Source organism: Octodon degus, unplaced genomic scaffold (genome assembly GCF_000260255.1).
Source record: "Octodon degus isolate 3935 unplaced genomic scaffold, OctDeg1.0 scaffold00057, whole genome shotgun sequence".
Taxonomy (NCBI): Eukaryota; Metazoa; Chordata; class Mammalia; order Rodentia; family Octodontidae; genus Octodon; species Octodon degus.
Window position 1 is genome coordinate 3834555 of NW_004524633.1, and position 23996 is coordinate 3858550.

At 50.6% G+C, this 23996-nt stretch overlaps 1 protein-coding gene across 1 annotated transcript in view; it reads left to right on the top strand.

Annotated features, from left to right (window-relative positions):
- The window catches only part of Raver2 (ribonucleoprotein, PTB binding 2), a 63060-nt gene that overhangs the window by 33450 nt on the left and 5614 nt on the right, over window positions 1-23996 (top strand). Inside the window, exons 6-12 of the mRNA XM_023718303.1 lie at window positions 2439-2559; window positions 4337-4422; window positions 5693-5773; window positions 5872-5983; window positions 10516-10778; window positions 12061-12172; window positions 13971-14107. Coding sequence (XP_023574071.1) covers window positions 2439-2559; window positions 4337-4422; window positions 5693-5773; window positions 5872-5983; window positions 10516-10778; window positions 12061-12172; window positions 13971-14107 — 912 coding nt within the window. The remainder of the gene's footprint in view (window positions 1-2438; window positions 2560-4336; window positions 4423-5692; window positions 5774-5871; window positions 5984-10515; window positions 10779-12060; window positions 12173-13970; window positions 14108-23996) is intronic.

Genomic DNA, 23996 nt, shown 5'->3' on the forward strand with positions numbered 1-23996 from the left:
GGCGACTCTCACTCGCGCTGAGGGCTCAGTGGCAGCGTTTGCAAAGACAGTCGTCTTCTGTGCAGTTTGCTTTTTCTCTGTGCTGAAAATACAGCGAATGGTTCCATTTTTCGTTTCACTTATGATGGTAAATGACACGTTGTCCAGAACGCAGGGACGAGGACACCCGTGACGCGGTGATGTGGTGGCGGGTCGGCTGGGAAAACAGCAGGGGCTGGTTGCGTGGGGATCTGGCGCTGCCTCCTGCACGCTGTGCCCTGCGGCCTGCAGCCCCTTCCCTCCCTCGTGTGCGCTTCCATTTGTCTCTGCTAACCGGAGGCTGAGACAGACCCTTCTCCTCCCCCTTTCCTCCCCTCCCCCTCCCAGTCCCCTCCCTCCTTCCTCCACTCGTCCTTGCCCCTTCCCTCCCCCGCTCTCTGCCCTGCCGCTGGTGTCTGCCCCCCTCCTGCACCCCCTTCCTTCCCTCTCTCCTTTCCTCCCCTTCCTTCCTTTCTTGTCCTCCCCCTCCCCGCGACACTTGGGGTCCCTGTCCAGGCCGCCTCAGTGAGGATGTCCCTGCTTGTGTGCCTCATAAAATCCAAGACCTTCGAGCGTTCTCGCTGTCCTCCATCCAGTTCCCTGTTTTAAAATATCATTTTATCAATGAAAGGAACCAAAATCTGATCTTTCCCCGGGGTTAATAAAAATTCACAAGGCTGCTATAGTTACAGAAAGCACAGCCCCTGCCCATAGAGCCCTCACTGCAAACCAGAAACGGAGCTCAGAGTGTGGCTGAGGAGCTTTGCCTGCACCCTGCTGTAATTTCAAGCTTTTTGCGTCTGAGGGAAAATTCTCCCCAATCTAAACAACGGCCTCAAGGGCCAGCCAAATAGCTCAGCAGATTGAAAGGCCTGCAAGCAGGTGCAGGGGCCAGCTCCGCCCCTGGGGCACCCTGAGACAGCAATTGAGACAGAGTGTGGTGGGACATCCCTGTAATCCCAGCTTTTGGGAGGCTGTAAACAGACAGATCACTAGGAGTCTGATCTAGTAGTGAGGCCCTGAACACCCTGTAGACCCTTCCCTAAAATACAAAAAATAAAATAAAATAAACAATGGCCCGAAGGGAGCAGGCAGGAAGAGCAGGCTGCAAGGGGACCTTGAGCTGAGTTCTGTTGTCCCTTCCCCTGTGGGCCCTGTGCTCAGTATGCAGCTCCTCTGCTCTGGGGCCACGTCCCCTGGTGGCTGGGTCTCAGTGTCCCTGCGGGCTGGGGTGCTGGGCATGACAGTGGCAGGTGTGGGCTGTGAGTGTCCTGGGTCCCAGCCCCAGCACCTAGACTTCTGGGTGACTTAGGTTCTCTTAAACATAAAAAGGCAGGGCCAGAGCTCCGTGCAAAGGCCCTGGGGTCAATCCAAGTCTCTCTCTCTCTCTCTCTCTCTCTCTCTCACACACACACACACACACACGCACACACACACACACTAGCACACACATGCAGAGGCACAGCCCTTCTCAGACCAGCTGACGGCAGACGCCCACTTCCACCCTCCCCTCCCCTCCCCAGGGCCCCCATCTCCTTCCCTAGTGCTTCAGGGCTGCTGGGGAGAGCATGCTGCAGGCCAGGCTGCTGTCACTGTCTGGTGGCCCAGAGTTCCTTGTGTTTCCCTTGCGCTGACGTATCACCCTGGTTTGTAAAATGCAGAACAGCCGCAAGTGTTTAGGAAGCGGCCAGGTACAGGCTGGTGAGCTGATGCGTCTGGATTTCAAGTGAGAGGATTAAGTTAAATAAGGATGTTCAGTAGACAGATTGTTCTGTATTTGTATTTTTGGTACCAGGAATCAAACAGGACCTTGTGTTACGAGGCAGGCACGTGTGCAGATGAGCTCTCTCCCCAGCCCCGGTACACTGGTTTTCGCTTTACTCATATCATTAAGCTTTTTTGGTAACAGTGCCACCAAACTCCCCCAGCCCTGTAACAAAGCTTTAATCAGAGCATAATAAGACTTTCAGCTGGGCGTGGTAGCGTACTTCCCAGCATTCGGGGGCTGAGGCAGGAGGATCACCACAAGTTTGAGGCCAGCCTGGCTACATCAAGAGTGCAAGGCCAGGCTAACCTACATAGCAGTCCCTGGCTCAAAAGAAAAGAAAAGAAAGAAAAAGAAAAAGAAAAAAACTCCATGGTGTCGAAGAACTTGGACTGTTCATCAAGTCATCTCATGAGCAAATTCAGACTCCGAGTCCTCCCTACTGGTAATTTCCAAAAAGATTTTCTCCACCAAACTGCTGGCCAAGGGCTTGCAATCCTCGGAGGGCCCAGATGCACAGTGAAAAGCAGCGTCTTTACCAGGAAGCAGACTGCAGCTGAGAGGGCTTCGGAAGAGAGCCTGGGTGGAGTCTGGCGCGGGTCTCGGTCACATGCCTGTCCTGACGTGTCTACTTTCTGTGCCCACCAAAATGCAGGGTGGCCAGAAGGGGCTGCTCCCGGAGCCGAGCCCAGTGCAGATCATGAAGGGTCTGAGCAATCCGGCCACGCTGCAGGCCCTGCTGCGGCCCCGGCTGTGCGGACGGGCAGCGAAGCCAGGTGAGCACAGTGCCAGTGCCAAGCCGCTCCTGTGAAGCCTTTGGGTTGGCTGCAGGCTCCTCATTTTCCAGGCCCTGTTGATACCTTGAACCGGTGATCTGAGATAACAGGACTCTGAGTACTTTGGGTAGGTGCAGGCCGCTTATGCACCCAATGCTCGCTCGCTATCTATTTATTTACTGAGACAGGGTTTCCCTGTGCAGTTCAGGCTGGCTTTGAACTCACTTTGTAACCCAGTCTGGCCTTGAACTCACAGCGATCCTCCTGCATGCTGGAACTACAGGTGTGCACCACCACACCCAGCCACATTCCCTATGTTTTAAACTGTAAATAAATGTTAAATATTTATTATATTAATAAATATAATAGCTCTTAGTTGACATGAATTTACAGAGCAGAGAATAGTTAACATACAGCACCAACCCTACCTATACCATCAAAGAATAAGTGACAGTTTTAGCAGAATTGTTGCTAAACATGCCGATGATCTCTTTCCTCCCGTCTCGTCCCATTCTTTTCTGTCGTAAGATTGTTTCACTTCCAAGCAAATGGCAAGAGCATTATTATTTTCTAAGTATCCTGTAGTTCTCTACAGTATCGGTATACGTGGAACAGCAACCTGCACGCAGGGGAATGCATGGTGTACTGGGCACTGACGTGCAGGGCAGACATGCCCGGGCTAGTGTAGCCAGCACCCCTGTCCAGCCCAGCCACCCGGGCCCCAACTCCTGGTGCAGTTGGCGTCAGCACCGCTCTGGTCACAGCTAGCTGCGTGGGGTTAACACTGGCTGCCCACCCAAGGGCTCACCTTCCCTCTGGCTGCCCCCTCAGTGCCAGTGCTGGGGTCCTGGCCACCTCTGTATGTGACCAGGTGGGCACGAATACAGCAGCTCCCAGACTGGGGTCCTGGCCGCCTCTGTCTGTGACCAGGTGGGCACGAATACAGCAGCTCCCAGACTCCCACACAGCAGCTCTTGCCCTGCTGGAGAGCAGGAACCCGGGTCCCCTCCTCTGCTCTGCATGGCTACAGGAGCTTGGCTGATGCCATAGCTGAGCCCCAGCTCCCACCCACACCCTGGTCTCTCTCCTGTCCCTTCATGGGCCAGCCCTGGGCTCCCACAAGGGGCTGCATTCACACAACAAGCAGAGGCTCCCCCTCAGAAGGCGGGACACCAGTGAAATTCTTTACGATGCAGCCTATTCACAGGAAGGGTTTCGAGTAATCATGTTATTTGTGCAGACAGTACGAAGTGACTGAGGGGTTTCTGGCTTGGCCAGCTGTGCATTCTGAGATCTCCTCTGCAGTGTCTCCTGTCCTCACCACATGGAGACCAAGCAACTCATTGTTTCCAAAAATGGCTCTTCATGGGTGTAATGGTTTTAATTTTGGCCAGGGATGAAGGTGGGCACATCGTAACAGTTCATGAGGAGAATGCACCAGTCTTCAGCGTCTGTGTGCCAAGTAACAGCGCTCGCAAATATTTAAAGCAGAAATTAGCACTGAAAGGAAAGTAGCCCGGTCTGCAGCTAGAGAGCAAGGAGGGAGCCGGCCGCCGCCGCAGTGCGGAGGAGAGACCGAACCACAGTTAGGACAGAAGGTGTTTCAATTTCAAAGCAACTTCTAAGCTTGATGCACAGTAAAAGGGGGCGTGCCTTTGACCAGTGACAGGGCCAGCGTATCGCTGAACCTCCAATACATGTGTTAAAGTTTAAGGAAATACTCCTTTTTCTTCTGGGCTGGTTAGTTTGTGATCTCAGTGTGTCTGCTTTCTCGCAGCGGTCCTTGGAGTGCCTCCTGGCCTGCCGCAGCTCCTCAGTGCCCAGGGGCCGCCCACGTTCCTACCCCTGAATAAACCACAACAGGTACGGTGGGGCCTTGGGATGTCCGAACAGGTGTCGAGAGAATGGTCCATCCATTCTGAACGCCAGGGTTCTCAAGAAGTTAGCTGAGTATTTTGCTTTTAAAGGAAGCCCTTAAGAAGTCTCCGTAGCTACATAAAATCATAACCCAGTGAGCATAGCAGATCCTGCCAAGCCATCAGAGTGGCTGGACCATGTCCTTTGAGTCCTACTTGTAAGGTAGCGGGAAGGGAAGAGGAGTGCATGGGGTGTAGTTCTGCTAGATAATAAATCAGGGCCTCAAAACAAAAGCTCTGATGTGGTTTTTACTCCAAAAATATTGATAGGGCTCAGTGAGGCCTCGGCTTAATCACCAGCACTGTAAAAATATAAACAGAAAGTCCTTTTTTTTTTTTTTTTTGGCAGAACCAGGGATTGAACTTGGGCCCTTGCGCTTGCCAGGGAAGCACTTATTCCACTGAGCCATCTCCCTGGCCCCAAAATATAAACAAATACATAATTATTCATATGAAACAAACGAGCAAAAACTAAATTATCACCATTTAACGTGTTTATGCAGATCCCTGATATTGGTAGTAAATAGTGCCCGTTTTCACACACGCTGCAAGGCCGTAAAATCTTGCCTCCTAATCAGAGCCTGGGCAGGACGGCGCTTGCGCAGCCCGCTGGCGCCTTAGGGCTGAGTCCAGCCCCTACGGGACGCGTACCCGCCCAGCCTTGCTGGCCGCTGCGGCTACAGCCTAAACAGAACGTTCCTAGTGCAGAATCGAGCGCAGGGGAAGGGGGTCCGCTTGGCTTGCACCCAGAAGAGGAGGGGGGCGGCGGGGCTCCTGTCGGCGGGGCCGCTGCGGGGTCGGGAGCACCCAGCCTCGCTCTGCCGGGGAGTGTGGCGCGCAGTCCGCCCCAGGACCCTCTTGCCCGCGTGGGCCTTCGCTCCTCTGTGTCCTCTGCCCGGGCGCCCCACCCCGCGCCCTGACTGTACTGTGTCACCTTGACCCTGGCTCGGGAGCCGCCCTCGGCACCCAGGCCAAGCCCACGCCGCTGCCCGCCCTGTCGCCCTGTCCCAGGGAGTCCCTTCGGGGCCGCGGTGTCCTGACTGAGGTCTCCCTCCCGGGGTGCGCGGCGGGGACAGGGTGCGGCCGCACGTGGCTGTCGCCGGGTGCAGGTCTGTCACCGCCGTGACTGGAGCCCGGTGGCTCTGGCAGAGGCCCGGACGGAGGGTCCGGCCAGGCGGGCCAGGGTCGCCGGCCCTGAGCGCCTTCCGATTCCGCAGAGCCCGCTCCTGCCCGGTGTGCCGCCCGGGGCCCCGGCGCAGCCGCCGCTGGCGAAGCTCGAGGGCGTCCACCCCAGCAACGTGAGTCGCGGGTCGGGCTCCTCCCGGGATCCGCGGCTGCGGGGGCGCGGGGGAGGCCGCGGGGCCCGGGCCCAGCTCGCTCTGCCCCTCTCTTGCAGAAGCCCGGCCTGCTCGGGGAGCCCCCGGCCCTGGCCCTGCAGACGGCGCTCGGGATGGGGCTGGCGCTGCCGCTGAGGACGGAGCCGGGACCCCCGGGAGAGACACCGAAAAGTAAATGGCAGATGCTTTGCGGGGGGGCCGCGTCTCTGGAGCCTCCTCTTCTGTCCGCAGAGTGGATGTGCAGTGGGGGCCCCACTTCCCGCCCCCGGGGTCAGCCGTCTGGGGCTTCGCTGGGCCAGCATGACCAGCTGGGATGGGGCGGGCTGGCTGGTCGCACCCCGCTTTATCAAAGGAGCAGCTGGCCTGTGTCCGCCTGGAGGTCACTTACTGGTCATTTTTACATCAAGTCTTCAGTTAGTGCTAGGAAAAACAAACAAAACAGCGCGTGTCTGTGTGCCTCCGAACGTGTCATGTTCGTTTTTTAGAAAGAGAGCGTGGCATTTCACTAGGATTTCTTTTCTGAATGGGACTTTTGTCTCATAAAATGTACTGTGTATTAGTGCGTGTTAGCAGTACGCACTGCTGCAGCTCCGCAGGGTGGGCGCAGCTCAGTTCCTTCCTCTGCCCTCCCTCCCTCCCTCCCTCCCTCCTTTGCCAAAGACCCATCCCAGCTCCTAGCAGCTGCCATTTATTTTGCTCCTCATTTATACTTTGAGTTTCCCATATGAGAGGAGCCGTGTGATTGTGAAGTGTGGGGGAGGGATTTATTTCACTTCTCAGAGTGCGTCCTTGTCCCACAAATGACTCGAGTTTACCCTTCTTTGCTGCCCTCCCTGCTGTGCAGCCTCCCTGCTGTAGTCCACTTTCTCCATCCCCTCCATGGCCTGCAACCCCCGCTCGCGTGTGGCCCTCCCTGGTGTGTAGCCCTCCATAGTGTGGAGTCCACTTTCTCCATCCTCTGCTGGTAGACCTGTCTGTCAACTGCTTCCAGGATCGCACTGTCAAAAATCATGCATGTGGGCATGCCCACTGCGCTGGGATGTGATGTCCTTAACTCTTTGGGGCTGAATGTGATTTTTGAAAGGTGCTTTCTAGTTGGAGCTTAGTTGCAAACGTTCTTGCAGGTGAATGTGCTCAGGGAAAGCCAGGAGCCACCAGGGCTCAAAAGCCAATTGAATATGGGCAGCACACAGACACAGCTGTCCCTCCAAGCCCCCAATGGTCACATGACCAAATAATCCATCCATTGCGACTGCTAAAATTGGCCAGGCAAAAGTGAAACCAAGGTAGAAATGTTCGTGGCATAATCGGCCTGTTCTTCCAAAAAGTTAAAATGTCCATGACTGAAAGTTTATGCAGAGCGTTTCTGTGTGTTTTGTAATAACCCATTACTGTATTAATGGTCACTTTAAGAAAATTCAGTGTCCAAATAAATAGGTCACTAGGAGAAGACCAAAGAACCACCTCTAAAAATGTAATACTAAAAATTATTTAAGAAATTTGTTTAGTAAATTTGTCAAATGTAACTGTCTCAAAATAGTGGAGTTTTTTTGTTTTTGTTTTTGTTTTTTTTGGCAGAACCAGGGATTGAATTCAGACCCTTGCACTTGCCAAGGAAGCGCTTATTCTACTGAGCCATCTCCCCAGCCCTCAAAATAGTTATCAAAATTAGATCTTTTCATTAAATTTTGACCTGTGGTTTTTTTTAAAAAAACTGGAATAGTTCCAGATTTTCCTATAGAAATTTTGATTTCTGTCAGAATTTCTTACTATTTTCTGTAAATAAAAACAAAAGCATTTACATGTATAGTGCTTAGTCACAAATGCTAAGTAAAGACAAATAAATTTAAAACCAATGCTTTGGGGCCATGGCGATAGCTCAGTGGTCTAAGTACCTGCCAGTGGGGCATGCTGAGATGGTGGACTGGGTGTGGTGGCACACACCTGTCATCCCAGCGCTTGGGAGGCTGAAAACAGGAGAGTCACTGTGAGTCTGATCTACATAGTGAGACCCTGGAGACCCTGTAGCATATACAAATAACAAAACCAGTGGTCTGCTAGTGTTCAGCAAACCACTCTCTAGTGTTGAAAATAAAAGTCCTGATTTGCATCATTCTTGGGTTTCTGGGCTTAAGTCTCCAGTTGTGGACAATTTCAAGCTCCTAAAGTGGGGACTGTGAGCTCACAGTCAGAAGAGGAGGAGAAACACACACTGCTAGGCTCTGGCCTCGTGTGATTGCGGGGATCACTGCAGCAGCCATCTAATATGGCTGAAGCCCACCTTCCCCAGGACCACCTGCCCCTCAGGGAAGACCCCATCAGCTCCTCAGGTGTACCTAAACTCCCCTCCAAACCCCGCCCCTGACAAAAGGCCATGGAAGCCTCAGCCTCCCTTTGTTCTAATCGAGAGAATCCCTCCTCTTCCCCACATTGTCTCTGTGTCCTCCAAGATAACAAAGCCCCTTTCCCTTTCTCCTTCTGTCTGCTTCTCTGCTGCACCAGGTGCTTGAAAAAAGCTTATCACAAACAGGCAGAAAGGAGACACGGAAACTGTAACTTAAAAATTGAGCTTTTAAGAAAAAGTGCAAAAAGGAAGGAAGGAAAGAAAAAAAGAAAAGAAAAAGTACAAAAAAAAGAAAAAAACAAAAAGCGCAGTTTCAGGACAGAAGTTCTCAGGCCCTTTTACTTTCCAGGGAACTCAGTCCCAAAAGAGAGAAATGCCCCAGGGCCCAAGGCCCTCCTCTCTCTGGGGGCTGCACACCCAGGAAGCCGGCCCTAAGCTGAAACCCGGTGCCCATCTCCCCTACCCTGCACAGCCAGCTGCCCCCAGCAGACCCCAAGCCCCCAGATAAAGCCCCAACCTCATGCTTCTCTCCCTCGGCAAAGCCCGCTCTCTGCTGTGCGTGCGCCTCTGAAATTCTCCCACACACCTCTTTACACCTCGTCTTGAAGGTCTCTGGTTTGTGGTGGAAGTCAGTGAACAGACCACTCACTCGGTGGGTGGGATGAGAGGAGCTCCCGCCTTCTCTTGGGGAACCTCGGCTGCTCTTCGGTGGCTCCGAGTTCAGAAGAGACAGGCGCACTCAGCTGTCACACACCGGCACAGGCCTTACCGTCAGAGCCTTCTAACACGCAAGACATTTACTTGTTTTCTTCAGATATGGACACAGACAAATCGCAATGACTGGGCATTTTTTTTTCCAAAATTTTATTGATAAACAGCAATGAGACAGTTTCAAATCAAATCGGAAGTACAGTTTCAACAAATAATACACTGCATATATTCTTCTTAGTGGTTGATTGCTGTACAAGATGCGGACTTGAGATCCTATTTACAAACACCATTAGAACAAATCATTCTATTCATTAAGAGAATGCAACTATATATCTACCCTAACCACTTTGAATACACAGATACAAAAAGGACATTCATCGGTATACCCCATGTTTTCTAAGTTCCATTATTGAATATTATAGATGTGTAAACTCAGCAAAATGTTCTAAAAGAGTCCAGTAGCCCATAATAGCATTGGGTCTTCTGTTTAACTGGCAATGTCAGAAATTATTGACCTGAGTCCCCCACAGCTCAACATAACAGCATGGCTTTACTTCCTGTATTTCGTCTTCATACTTTTCTACTGGATGGTTAAGACCAAGGTAAAGCAGGACCTGTGCAATAAGAGTTGTAGCTTTTTGGTCTGAGAAGGTCAGTGAAATCCCCTCAGGATTTATCCTGAGATCCTGTACCTCAGATTGTAGAACCTTTGTCAGTGCAGCCATGTGGATGAGTCACTGACTGGGCATTATTTATTTATTATTTTATTTTATTTTATTTGGCGGAACCGGGGATTGAACTCAGGCCCTTGTGCTTGACAGGGTCTGGGAATTTTTTAAAATGTGATACTATAAGGGGAGCACCAGGCGGGGCTGGGGAGCCGCCACATGTACATGTGCTAATTCCCCCAGACGAGTTAATTACTCGGTATTAACAACATGTGCTGCTAGCACTGAGAAATACATAACTCCCGAGGGGCTGGGGGCACCCACAAGCCCACCGATAGTGCAATAGGTAAATTACAACATTTACCCAATGGACAGAAAGTGTCCCCCCTTCGGCTGCCACCACCCTCTGGGTGAAAGAGAACGAAGAAGCAGAATTCATGCTTCTACTTAAACAAAATTTAGAACAGGCAAAGGCAGTCATGGCCCCGGAAGTCAAGCGTGGTTGGACCTGCGCTGTGATGGGGGAGTCCCAGACAGCCTCGGAGGGTGCCCTGCAGCGCACCCCAAGCCTGCGCCCTGGGTGTGCTCTGCCTGTTGAAAGCTCCCCACTGCTTTATGCCCTTCACTGCAGCCCCCACCCAGAGAGCAAGCGTGCTCAGAGGGCAGGACAGGTGCCAGGATCCTTAAGCATCCTGCAGGCTTTCCCAGCAAGTGTGTGACAAGTTTGTGAACGGAAACACACCCAATAACTCACCGCCCGACGGGCACTTCTGAAGCACACAGTTAGAATTTGCCATTAAGAAAGAGCCTGCGGAGATTATCTGAGAAGGTGCAGAAAATGAGTGCAGTGTTGTTACTGGAGGCTTTTGCTTTTTTCAAAAAAGCCTGGGCTGCAAGCAGCAGCCTCGAGTCCGCCTCGTGCCTGCATGCCAGCAGAGGACCCCATCTGACCGAGCCTGTTGCTCTTGTGGTTCCCACAGCTCTGAATCTGGTTCCAGCCCCAGCGACCCTCACCGCGGCCTTGGGCCTGTTGCCCTTCTTCCCAAGCCAGCGCAGCGTGGGACAGGCTGGCCCGGGGCTGGGGACTGCTCAGGAGAAGCACTCGGCCCCCGTGGGTGTTCCGGAAGGGAACTTCTCGGGGTCACAGCCGTGCCTGCAGAGCTTCGCCAGCCTCGCTGCAGGGGGCCTGCCAGCCGCACAGCACAGGCAACCGCAGATCCCGCCGACAGAGCCGGGTTCAGGGGTAAGGACGCAGGCCAGCCCCGAGTCACGGGCCATCTCTTGGGACCATGACTCTGGGGACCTTCTAACTCGAAGTTATCCTGGTCTAAGTTCCATAGAGCAATCTTAACTTTTTAAACTTGAAAAGTAGATAATAATACACCTAAAGTCTAGAAATATGGATTACAAGCTAGATCATAGTCCAGGAAATGATTTCTTAATAGTTTCTATGTATGCCTTAGTATTGAAGAAAACGTTGCACTCTTTGAAAAAAGTCCGTGGGCTGGGGAGATGGCTCAGTAGGGCGCTTCCCTGGCAAGAGCAAGGGAAGTGAGTTCAATCCCCAATTCCGCCAAAAGAAAAAGAAAGAAAAGAAAGAAAAACGTCCCGATTGTTATGAACATGCGTCAGACCTCTTGCAGAGGGGGGCGACCAAGGGGTGCAGGAGGTGGGGAGGAAGCAGACGTGTGGTGCACTCGCTCGCGCACCAGCTGTCCTGGGGGCGCGATGGCCACGTTCTGCAAATGTACTCATAAAAACAGAGAAAAGTGACATGCAAACAAAAATCTGTCTGTTATGCCAGATGACAGCGCTGCCAGCCTTATGCTAACCGGAATCGGGTCTCACTTTTAAAGTTTTATGATCAGAGAGTAAAATGGAAAGTGTTTCACCAGGAGAAAATAAAATACACTAGAGAATCAGACCGTGTCTCCATGTCTATCTGTTAAAGGAAGGCTGGAACCCATATGCCTTACCAGTTGGGTGAAAGGAAAGGGGTGTGATGCTCACTTTGAGAACTTTAAGTCTGCAGTCTTGTCCTCTGCACCTATAGCCGGAGCGCATCAAGCTCCACTGCTCTGCTTGGTGTTATTTTTAGGACTGGAGATGTAAGCTTTCCTTTGATGTTTGGTGGTGACAGATGATATGAAGCAAAGATCTTAATAGTAACTGTTGATGCTGTCTGGTTAGACATGAGATCTGAGGTTATTTTTTCCAGGGAAGATGAATTCTCACCGCTTTAAGTGAGAAATTGCACAAGGTACTTTTACCTCTATTTCACTTTTAAAGTTCTTTGGTTTAGAACAGTTTTTTTAAAAAAACTAATTGAAAAATAACAGGTGAGATGTGATGATTTTAATTTTTAACCAACACCCATAAATATTTAATGAGTTTGTATCATCAAAGATTGGGTTACACACAGCTTAATCACTGGGCTGGCAGTATTGGAAGTTAAGCTTCGCTCTGTCCTCCTGCATCTGTTCTTGCCTCTGCCTAAGCACTCCTTTCTTGTTCTTGCCAAACAGGCTGCCTCTAAGAATCAGACTTCACTCCTGGGAGAGCCACCTAAAGAGATCCGGCTCAGTAAAAACCCGTACCTGAACCTGGCGAGTGTGCTGCCCGGGGCGCGCCTGGCGTGTAAGTGCTGGCGGCAGCGTGGCCCGCTGCGCACGCTCAGGACGCTTTGCCTCTGCAGCCTAACAAGCACACGATGCCTGCCGCGCGGAGTGAGCCCCCGACTAGACGCCACTCATCAAGTGGAAAGAACCTAACTAAAATTAAGACTCTTGAGGGAAACACTTTAATAGCATGTTCTCAAAAATATGACAACTGAGGGGCTGGGGAGATGGCTCAGTGGAATAAGTGCAAGCACAAGAGCCTGAGTTCAACCCCCAGTTCCACCAAAAAAAAAAAAAAAAAGACAACTTTATTGAATTTTTATTGAATCATGATGGTCAATAATGGACTCATTTGGCATTAGCATAATTCTTGCATACAGAATCACTTTCCTAAATCAGAGATAAATTATTCTATGTCATCTAAGATATCCAGAGCACTTGGGCTCCCTGAAATACCTGACTACTAGCCACCAGAGCTAGAACTGTCACACTTTCTGCAGACCCCAGCCCCAGGCCTTTGAGTAGTATAAGTAGTTAAGTATTTATTTGCTCAAATACATTTAATTTTTTAGAATCACAAATGTAGTGTGCCGTAGATACAGTGAGTGGAGCCGCAGCATTTGTTGAGTAGTGAAAAACTGCATACCATTTTGATCTTTATCCCGAGGGGAACAGCTAAAGAGATGCCTCGCCATAGATGGAGCACTGTGACTTTTTCTAAATAAGGTCTATATTTCAATTATTAAGAAGTTGCACGGTATTCTATTTTAGGATGATTTATGAAGTCTGTAGTGCATATTTTTCAGTGGAAAACATATGTACACAATGACACCATTTGCATTTACTTGACATTGCATATTTTTACATGTACATGTTTCACTATGTAAATACTTAAAGTCAGGGCCGGGGAGATGGCTCCGTAGAATAAGCACTTCCCTGGCAAGTGCAAGGGCCTGAGTTCAATTCCCAGTTTCGCCAAAATAAATAAATAAATACTTAAAAGTCTGAGAACAGAAGCTCTGAACTGTTAAAGAATAGGGAACACAGGTAAAAAGAGATTAAAGATGAATTTCATTTTTAATGAACATCTTCTGTACTTAGAAGTATCATCTTGAACCCAAACATTAATTTGTATTTTTAAAAGCCAGAAAAAATTAAGTGTGCTTTTAATATAATACTATATGTTGATCTGCTCTCAAAATGGATGCTGACAACTATTACATTAGCGAGAATGTGTAATTTATATTTTGTCAGCCTTTTTATAGAGATTAGATGTATTTGGAAAGCTTCCACAGGCTGGCCAGAGAGCTCAGCAGATTAAAGCGCCTGCTTAGGCAGAGCACAGCGGCCAGAGTTCAATCCCTGGTGGGCTATGCTGGCCCGCCCCTGGGTGTGCTGAGATGGTGAATGAGACTGGGTATGGTGGCCTGCACCTGTAATCCCAGCACTTGGGAGGCTGAAAACAGGAAGATCACTACAAGTCTGATCTACATACATAGTGAGACCCTGTAGACCCTGTCCTAAATACATTTTTTAAAAAAGTTTCCACAACAATTTTATCCAAAGAGTAAGCTTCCATAGCTTTGTTTTCCCAAATGAACACAGCAGTGCCAGTGATACAGCTCAGCAGCACAGCGCCTGCCTGGCAAGTGCAAGGTCCTGAGTTTGATTCCTGATATTAAAAAAAAAAAAAAAATGTAAAAAATCCAAATGAATGAAACATCATCATGTGCTATATGCTGGTAATCCGAAGCTGGAGTGAGTCTCGTGTTGTGTTGGTAGTCAAGTAACCTGGATCACTGATTTTTTGTCCCCAGCTGCTGTGGGCCATGCCACCCTGCAGAAGCCCGGCCTGGCCAGCACTGTCCTGGACACCATCGCACAGGGCAACGCCGCACAGTGTGTGCTGGACAACTGTGTCACCTACTCGCCGCCTTTTGGGGATTCTGCCCAGGTAAGTGGTTCTCGGGCTCTGAGGATTTTTAGGAAAGCTGGCTCAGCTGTGCGCGGGGTACTTTGAACAAGATGGCAACTGCTGTGGTATTCTCATAGGAACCTGATGGCGCTTCGTAAGTAAAGCTTTATTAGAGCACAGCACCCATTGCTGTGCCTGTTCCCACACTGCGGCCAGGCTCCACTCGTCAGCGCCATAACCAAGACTTGTGTGACCCACAAGGTTTTGCATCTGACCCCACAGAGCAGCTCTGCTGGCCTCGGGCTCACAGAGCACAGCCTGGGTCCTAACGAGAGGCCTGGCCGCCATCATGTGAGTGGAGCACGTGGGTGACCGCGCTCCATGGCGCTGCTGGGATGGCTTTGAAGCCCCCAGCCCAAGAGCACCACTCACCCTCAGGATCCAGGGGCTTGCTCAGGAACCAGAGTCTGCAGACAGGCAGGGCCAGTGCACAGTGTGCGGCTCCGCACGCATCCTGCATGCACACCTGCCGTGGGGCTTGCATCCCGGACTGCACTGCCTCTGCGCAAACGTCACCGGGGAGAAGGTGCCACACCGCGCGGCCTCGGCACCAATGCCAGCAGATCACTGTGCACGCTTGGGGCAGGCGCGTCTGCTTTCACACATTTGCAGTCTTGAGTCGGATGGGCTAGGACGCTGCGGTCTGGGCCAGGTCGCATGGGGCAGTCGTGTATTGGGTTCATGGTGGCCCTTTCTCCTTCAGCCCTTACTAGTGGCTTTGGACCAGGATCTGTGTCACCATGTTAGCAGGGTGTGGCTGTGTGGTCACCATGGTCCTGCGGGAGCATTTCTGGTGGCCTTCCAGGAAGCAGCTTCTGAGGCCCTCTCACAGTGCCTGCCTGCCCCAAAGTGCCCAGCACACTGAGAAATGTAGCCCCGCCTGAGTTCACGGAGAGTTGCTGCCCGAGTTCGCCCGTACAATACAGTGCCAGCGGTACAGCTCTAATTTCACAGAAATGGTGAAGCTGGGGACGCGTGAACTGAAAGGCCCGGGCAGGCGGGCGGGCGGGCGGGCGGACAGGCCTGGCCAAGGTGGGGATTTGGGCTGGCAGAGTGGAGACTGGGCTGCAGAACTTGTAGAGCTGAGGTCACAGCAGCACCACATGGGCCTCCACACCTCGTGAGACCCCACCCTGTGGGCTGCTCTGGAAAGGAATGCCTTAGATCAGGCGTGGCTCCCTGGTCATATTTACACCGGGCAGAAGCTGAGGATATTATTATTTTTTATTTTTTGGCAGAACTGGGGGTTGAACTCAGGTCCTTGTGCTTGCCAGGCAAGCGCTTATCCTACCGAGCCATCTCCCCGGCCCTGGCTGAAGATATTATGGGAGATCTGTGAGAGCATTCACGCACAGTGTAGGGGTGCAAACACCACAAGCAGCCAGACTTCCCACAGGACTCATTACGTAGATATAATCACGTCGTGGTGCACCAGGAGAAACCGTGCAAATATCAAATTGGTGTAAAGCAGTGCGTGAGCACATGGTAAATCTTCCATAAACTATTGTTAAGTTGTAGTATTTGCCAAGTACTGTCCTACACAATTTCTATTTTTATCGTTCTTTTACAAAGAACAAAATTTACTTTTATAAAGAGCACAGGGCCAGCAAAATAGCTCAGTGGACTAAGCACCTGCCTAGGCAAGCGCAGGAACTCGGGTTCCATCCCCGGCATGACGTGTCATGTGGGCCCTGCCCCCGGCGCACTGAGCCAGCCACTGAGAGTGGGCGTGGTGGTGCACGCCTGTAATCCCAGCCCTGGGGAGGCCGAAAACAGGAGGATCACTACAAGTGTGAGCTGCATAGTGAGACCCTACACCATGTACCTAATACATTAAATAAAAAATAAGCAATAAATAAATAAGCCAATAACTTCAAGTCAGAATGAATGGACAGGAAATTTCAGCCAAGAACTATAAATTATTTTTTAAAAAACTGAATAATTCTAGAACTGCAGTGTATTGTGTCTGATATTAAAAAAAATACACTTGTGTTAATTATTGAAACTGTCCTGGGGCTGGTGAGATGGCTCAGTGGTCTAAAGCACCTACTTAGAACAAGCTTAGCACAGGGACTGCGGTTCAATCCCCCAGCACCACAAGCCAGCCAGCCCCTCCCCCAGGTGGGCTGAGTTGGCCACACACACACACACAATAAGTTTTTAAAAATTTTTAAAAAACTGTCCTACCGATTTGATTTGAAACTGTCTTGGGCTGGAGAGATGGCTCAGTGGTCTAAAGCACCTACTTGAAACAAGCTTGGCAAAGCACAGGGACTGCGGTTCGATTCCCCAGCACCACATGCCAGCCAGCCCGCCCCCTGGTGGGCTGAGCTGGCCACACACACACACAATAAATAAAAAAAAAAAAATAATAAAAAAAAAAAAAAAAGAAACTGTCTCATTGCTATTTATCAATAAAATTATGGGAAAAAATAAATAAAACATAAAAATAATACTAATCCTTATTGTTTATTAAACAGTCCCTACATGCTGAAAAAAAAAGTACACTTGAGGGCCGGAGAGATGGCTCAGTGGAATAAGCGCTTTCCTGGCAAGCGCACAGGCCTGAGTTCAATCCCCGGTTCCGCAAAAAAAAAAAAAAAAGTACACTGGATAGAGCAGAAGCTTGGAGAAAACAGGGAAGTTAAAAGACTCTGTAAACATAAAAACAGGTAAGAAGTAATTCTTGGAAAAACAGAAAAGAGATTAAAAACCAGTGAACAAATCTCAGGGACCTAAATAGAATACAATCAAAATATATGTACAGTTCATTCCAAACTCATCTTCAAACACCAAAAAGTTGGACAGCTGGACATATTTTTTCCCACGAAAAATAATGGAAAGCCAGATAATTAGCTCTGAGGCCCAAACCTGCACGTATAAATGTGCTGTTCCAGGCGCTGTTTCAGGCCTCTGTGACTCCGCAGTGGCCTCGCCCTGGGCTCTGCTGGGGTGCCGCGGCTGTCCCCTCAGCCCTGCTGCTGCTGTCAGGAGCCTTCTCCAGAGCCACGGTCATGACACCTTACACTAATAAGCGCAGAACTAAAAGCACAGAGACAAGCATTTCCGCGCACTCGCAGCACTGTAGGGTGTCTGGCAGGAGCAGCCCTGTGACGAGGGCATCGTCTGCGTCCACAGAGAGACGGACACGACTGGCGCTCGCCCGTGGAGGGTTTTTCAAGTCATATTTTAGGTTGGACTGTCGAGCAAAGATGCGAATGCTGGCAGACATTTTGCCACCTTTGCTGTTCAGGAAATGGAGCGCTCAAGCCAGGAGCTGTTCACACCAGTGTCACTGCAAGTCCAGGGAGGAGAAGACAAGTGGAACATAGAGCAAGAAAAATATCCATAGAGAGCAGGGAACAATAGGAAGCATTTCCAGAATTTGCTTCAAAACATCTACAGATGTACAAGCCACAGGCTCCCGCACAGTGGGACACACCGTGGCTGGCCACGGGAGGCCAGAGTGCTCATCTTAGAGCCCCGGGCGGAAGCACTGCGTGTGACCTCTGGTCCTGGGCAGAGGCCAGCTCAGGCCTGCAGGGAAGAGCAGACCTGCAGCAGGTGAGCAGAGCTGCTCATCCGCGCAGCAAAAAGAGCCCTGACTCGGTCCTGCACCGTGTTCTAACTCAGTTCATCCTGGTCCTCAATGTAAACTCCAAGCCGTTGATGACATCAGCAAAACCTGCAGTCAGACCTCTGATTTCTTCTCCAGAAAAGCATCAGTACACTGGTGCCCGTGGTGGGAGCCGGCTTGGGCGGGACTCTGCGAAGGCCTGAGGTGGGTGCAGCATCTGCTCAAGAGCAGCGGTGGGTCCCGGCGAGCACGGCCTGGCTGTCTCCAGCCCGCCGGAGCCTGCTCTCCTTGCATCACAGTCACGAGCAGCTGGGCAGCAGGCGGCCGAGCAAGAGCGAGCAGGGGAGCTCACGCAGGCCTTCCCTTGTCCACCCCGGAGGCTGCACCACGGAGGCCAAGGCGCAGCTGCCTGCGCCAACCCACTGCTCCTCTGCAGATTCTGGGTTTGGAGAAACCTCAGTCCCGTCCTTACGCGGCCGAAGGTGCACAGGTCCGATCTGCAGGGCCACACCCAGGAAACAGGCCTCACACAGTGAATGCGGAATGTGTCTAGGCCATGGAGGCGAACCTGTGGCACAAGCATTATTTTTAAGATACAAGACGTTCCTGTGTAACGAGTTGTTCTTTCCAGACTGAAGCCTCAGCGTGCAGGTTCGGTGCAGGTTTGGGTGCAGCGTCGGCACTAGGTGGGCTTGGGCCAAGCCTCACCATTGCTGTTCTAGGCTACTGCACCGCGCAGAGGCCCAGGAAGCTGCCCTGGGCCGCAGTGCTGTGGTCCTTCACACAACCAGCTGTTTCCAGCAAACAAATCCAGAGCCGTGGGAAGAAGCAAGAGGGCCCATGTGCAGGAGGGAATAGTGCTCAACAGGTATGTCTGTAAAGAAGCCCAAGCATTGACTTACTAACCGAAGATCCTTTTGCAGGTTCTGGGCACTGAACCCCAGGCCCTTGCACGAATGAGGCAAGCATTCTGCTACTGACCTACATCGCCAATCTTCACTTTTTTTTTTTTTTTTGCAGAACCGGGGATTGAACTCAGGTCCTTAGCCCGGGGAGATGGATCAGTACAATAAGCACTTCCCTTCCAAGAACTCAGGTCCTTGTGCTTGCCAGGCAAGTGCTTATTCCACTGAACTATCTCCCCGGCTCCTTTCATTTACTTTTGAAACATATCTTACCAAATGCCCAGGTTGGCCTCAGTTTGTGATCCTCCTGCCTTTGCCTCCTGAATAGCTGGGAGTGTAGAGACAGCAACCATGCCCAGGGAGACAAATATTTAAAATGTTTCTTAAAAAATGAGAGGAAACCACATGCAAAAGACTAAGAAAGTGTGAGCAGAATGCCTTGGGAAAAAGTACATATATGCAGAAGGAAATGAGAAGAGGCAAATGGAAGCTTTGAATGTCAAAGTTACTGTAACTGAACTGAACAGATTAGAACAGGTACAGTCAACAGACTGGAAGGGAGTTCAGCTGGGGCCTCGGCCTTCGGAAGGGAAAGAGAAAGGAAGGGTGAACACAAGCCCTCTCAGTGCAGGCTTCCTCTCTATAGTAATAAAAATACTCCAGAATCAGATTGTATTAGTTGTGCAATTTGCGATTATCAACAAAAACTGGAGTCTATTTTTTAAAGAGCAAACTTCAGCTGTACTCAGCAGGGCAGTGTTTCCCCTCAGTGCTGCAGTGGTCCTGGTAGGAGCAGCTGGACGGACCCCCAGGCATGCAGCAGCGCAGGCAGCGCGGCCACCCAGGCCTGATGGCAAGGCTCCCTGGAAGCCGGCTGCCCGCTTATCTGGCGGCTCCTTACGGTACCTGACTAGCATCACCCTTGAGCTGCAGCTGGTTTTTTTGTTTGTTTTTGTTTTTCAAAAACTTGCACGTCTTGAACAGCACAAGTGGGCCGCGACGGGAACGTGCCAGAGCAGAGCGCAGCTGGGCCAGAGTGTGGCTCTGCCAGGTTCGACAGCCGCGGAAGATGCGGGGAGCGGCCGCCGCCGAGGCAGTGATTGCCACCCTTATCTGACGTGGCTGTAATCGGACAAAAAACGAGGAGGGCAGCCGGACGGGACTCCTCTTCTGCAGCTTGGGCCTGAGCCCGGGGCCGTGCGGACTGCAGCACCGCTGACTGCAGAGGGACTAGCTTTCCTTCGGCACTGCGAGCTCGGCAGCAAGACAGTCCAGTCCACGCGCACACTGTGCCCCGTGTCACCTGATACTGGCGTTGTTCCTGCCCGGCAGCTGCGAGAGACAGTAATGCGGACGCTCGGGGACTTTGGCGACCGGAAAGCTAACCCAATCCAGAGCCCGACGCTGCCCCCCAGCGGCCAAGACGCGCAGCAGGACCCGAGTCCCCACGCTCCTTCCCAGTGCTCCACCACCATCCAATGCGATGGCAGTGTGGGACTCCAGCCCTCTCTGTGTTTAGGCTAGGCAAGAGCTTGGAGAGGACTTTTTATTTATTTATTTATTTATTTTTTAAATCTTTCTTGCGGAACCGGGGATGGAGAGCACTTTTTAAAGGTGCGATTTTAGTTAAACTTTTTAAGGAGGGGCCCGGGAGATGGCTCAGTGGAATAAGTGCTCCCCTGGCAAGCGCAAGGGCCTCAGTTCAATCCCCGGTTCTGCAAAGAAAAACAAACCTTTTTAAGGAAAGCACACTTAAAATTACCTTTCTATTTTAGTCTTTCAACTGTCAGAGCAGCCTTTTCAATGTTCAAAAATCAATGAAAGAGTAGGATATAAAGTAAGTAAATCTGAATTCAGCTTTGAATTGCTAATTTTTAGCCTGATTTTTCAAAGTTTTTTTTTGGGGGGGGAGGTTTTTTTTGGTTTTTTGTTTTGTTTTGGTTTGGGTTTTTTTTTTTTTTTTTGTGGAACCAGGGATTGAACTCAGGCCCTTGTGCTTGCCAAGGAAGCACTTATTCCACTGAGCCATCTCCCTGGCCCCTCAAAGGGTTTTAATACTGTCTTTTGATTTTTTTTTTAAATGTATTTAGTACAGGATCTACAGGGTCTTGCTACACAGATTGGGCTCATAGTGATTCTCCTGTTTTCAGCCTCTTAAGTGCTGGGATTACAGGCACGCACCACCACACCCAGGCTCAGTTGCCATCTCAGCGCGCCCTGGGGGTGGAGCCCGCACAGCTCTCCAGAGATCAAACCCTGGTCAGTGCATCTGCCTAAGCAGGTGCTTTAGTCCGCTGAGCTATCTGGCAGCACCTGTATTTTTATTTTTTTAAATGTTTGTTGAACTTACTCAAGATGTATTGTTTGTGCAGCTCAGTGTGGCCCTAACGCCTGAGAGGTGGTGAAGCTCCCCTTTGGAATGCTGTACAGCACCTTTTGGAGGGCGCATTGTTAAGTCCAAGGTTAGCACTTGTCACGCATATGGTGAGAGCTGGAAGAGGAAACTGGACTCATCCATGAAAGGCGGGGACATTTTCTTGCTAGTGTGTCTTAGTGGCATAAAATGAAACCAGCAAACAAATCCAGAGCCCTGAGAAAATGCAAGAGGGCCCAAACACAGGAGGGAAAACATTGGTTTTAAAACATTTTTTAACAGTGGAAGAAGGAAAAGTATTTTAAAATAAAACGTCAGAAATGTTTTGTGCAAGAGCTGGGGAGATAGCTCAGTGGCATAAACGCCTGCCTGGCAAACTTAAGGTTCTGAGCTCGATCCCCGGTATCAAAAAGAAGAAATAGGGGCCGGGGAGTTAGTTCAGTAGAATAAGTGCTTTCCTACAAGCGCAAGGGCATGAGTTCAATCCCCGTTTGAGGAGACTGGAGAAGGAGAAGAAGAAGGAGAAGGAGGAAAAGGAGAAGAAGGAGAAAGAAGGAGAAAGGAGGAGGAGAAGAAATGTTTCGTGCAGACGCCCAGCCCTCACCCGCAGCACAGCTCTCTGACGCCCTGTTTTTCCTCCGCGCCCCCTAGCTGCAGGAGTCTCGGGTTGCACTGTGACACAGTGGGAAGCTGGCCGCAGGCCTTGTCCACCCTCGATGTGCTGGACAGGAAGGAGAATGCAGGCCGTGTCTGCCCTGCCGCCGTGGGAATGAGCTGTCCACTCCGGGCCAGCATGGCTGGACACCAGGGCCTGGCACCACACCCTAGAACATCGTCACTGTGACTTCTGTGTACGTCACCTGCTGTGGTCCCCCTGCAGGTCTGGCACCCTCTGTCATTTGGGCTGTTATGCGCCTCACAGGCAGGCTCGGAGCACGTGTTTGGGGCAGTCTCCGAAGGTCCCTTTTTGCTTTTGGTCTCCCTGAGGACATAACGCAGGGCCACACATCCATTCGGCCTGTGTGCGACCAGCAAGGGCACCACATGTGACTTTCAGAGGTCTGTAGGTGAGATCTGACAGAGGTGTGCTCTGATGCCGCTGGTATTTATCGCGGATGGCAGTGTTTACACCAATGCAAAGTGGAGTGCTCTCCTATAAACGTCTAAGCGCTGAATTCCGCCTTTCTTCTTTTTTGTTGCCAGCATCAAAGTTGTTCTGAAGGTGATTATCATAAACATGGATTAACGGCCAGATTAACAAACCAAAAGAACATAGAAAAACACACTGGTTCAAGGCACAGTTTTATGGTGCCTGTGCTGGATTACAGTGACTTTTTTCAGGTCGTCTTTTATTTTGCACTTTATTTGTATTTTGTGTTTCTCGTATGAGAAACGATGCAGAATTTAAGCTTGTGTGTTTGATCAACTTAACGTGCCACAGGGTGCATCCACTTTCCTTCAGATGACTCAAGTTCGTTGTGTTTATGGCAGAGTAGCGCTCCACTGGTTGCAAGCACATTGTCTTTATTCATTCTTCTGTCGATGGACCTACGAGCTGCTTCCAAGATTTCACTATGATGAATGGTGTTGCTATGACCCAGGTGTGCTCAATCACGGTACACCACGTCTTTATTTGGGGACAGTACCCAGAAAGGGAGTCGCTGGGCTGAATGGAGCCTCTAGGTTTCGTTTTTTTGAGGAATCACCACACTGATTTCCGCAGGGGTGAGACCCGTGTACGCTCCCACCAATGGCGTAGAAGGGCTTTTTCCCTGCGCCCTTGGCAGCATTTATTATTATTTGATTTCTTGATGCTGGAGAAAGACGGAATCTCATCATTCTTTTAATTTGCATTTCTATAATGGCTATCAGTGCTGAATATTTTTTCACGGATAGTAGTGTCTCTGTTCATGAACCTAATTTGTTTCAGTTTTGTCTGTGTGGGGAAGATGGCCGCAGTCGTCTCCCAATGTGGAGTTGTGAATAGAAGCTTCAGTTTGTCAGACACTTCTGGGAACTGAGTGGTTTGGGAACAGAAGTGTCCAGGAACTGAGGCACCCCTGTACTTACTAGCCATTCGCATTTCTTCGTCTGAGAAGTGTCCTTTCATTTCAGATGCCTGTTTTTTGAGTGGGTCTTTATATTGGGTGCCTTTTTTTTTTTTTTTTAAGTTCTTTACACATTCTAGTTATTAGTCCTTTGAAGAGTAGCCAGCAGGGCTGGGGAGGTGGCTCAGTAGAATAAGCGCTTGCCTGGCAAGCATAAGAGCCTGAATTCAAACCCCGGTTTAAAAAAAAACAACAACACAGTAGCTAGCAAAAATGCCTTCCCCTTGTCTCATTTCCTGCCTCTGCTGGTGACTGGCACAGAAACTCTTCTAACTTGATGTAATCCCAGGTGTTGATTCTTGGTACTTCTTGGGTGACTTGGGTTCTATTCAGAAAGTCCTTGCCTACACCCATGTCAAGAGCCTTACCTATTTTGTCTTCTAGCAAACTAAATGTTTCTGTTCTGATATTTAGTTCTTTGACCCATTTTGATTTTAGTTTAATGCATGGCGACAGATATGGGTCGAGGTTCATTTTTAGCATGTGGCCAGCCAGTTTCCCTGCACCATTTTTTTTTTCCTAGTCATTTGAAGGAAACTTCATTCAGGCCCGGAAGCCATAGGCTTGGGCAGGTGGTACCTTTCTGGAGGTGGGGCTGGTGGAGCTCTACTTGCCCTCTCAGGTGTAGGATGTTGGTGCGGCCACACTGCTGCTTGTGGCATTAGACGGCGTGGGGGTGCAGGCGGGCACAGCACTGCGGCAGATCATCCTGTCCCAGTTGCACTCCGAGCGAGCTGGCACAGGGTCGGCTCGATGATCCCACCTAGCAGGTAAAGCACCACGTGCCAGGTGGACTCTCTCTGGATGTTGTGGTCAGAGTCCAACCAACATCCAGCTGTTAGCCAGCGGATACCAGATGCTGCAGGTCAGGTAGGATGGCCACCTCATCTTGGACTTTGGCTTT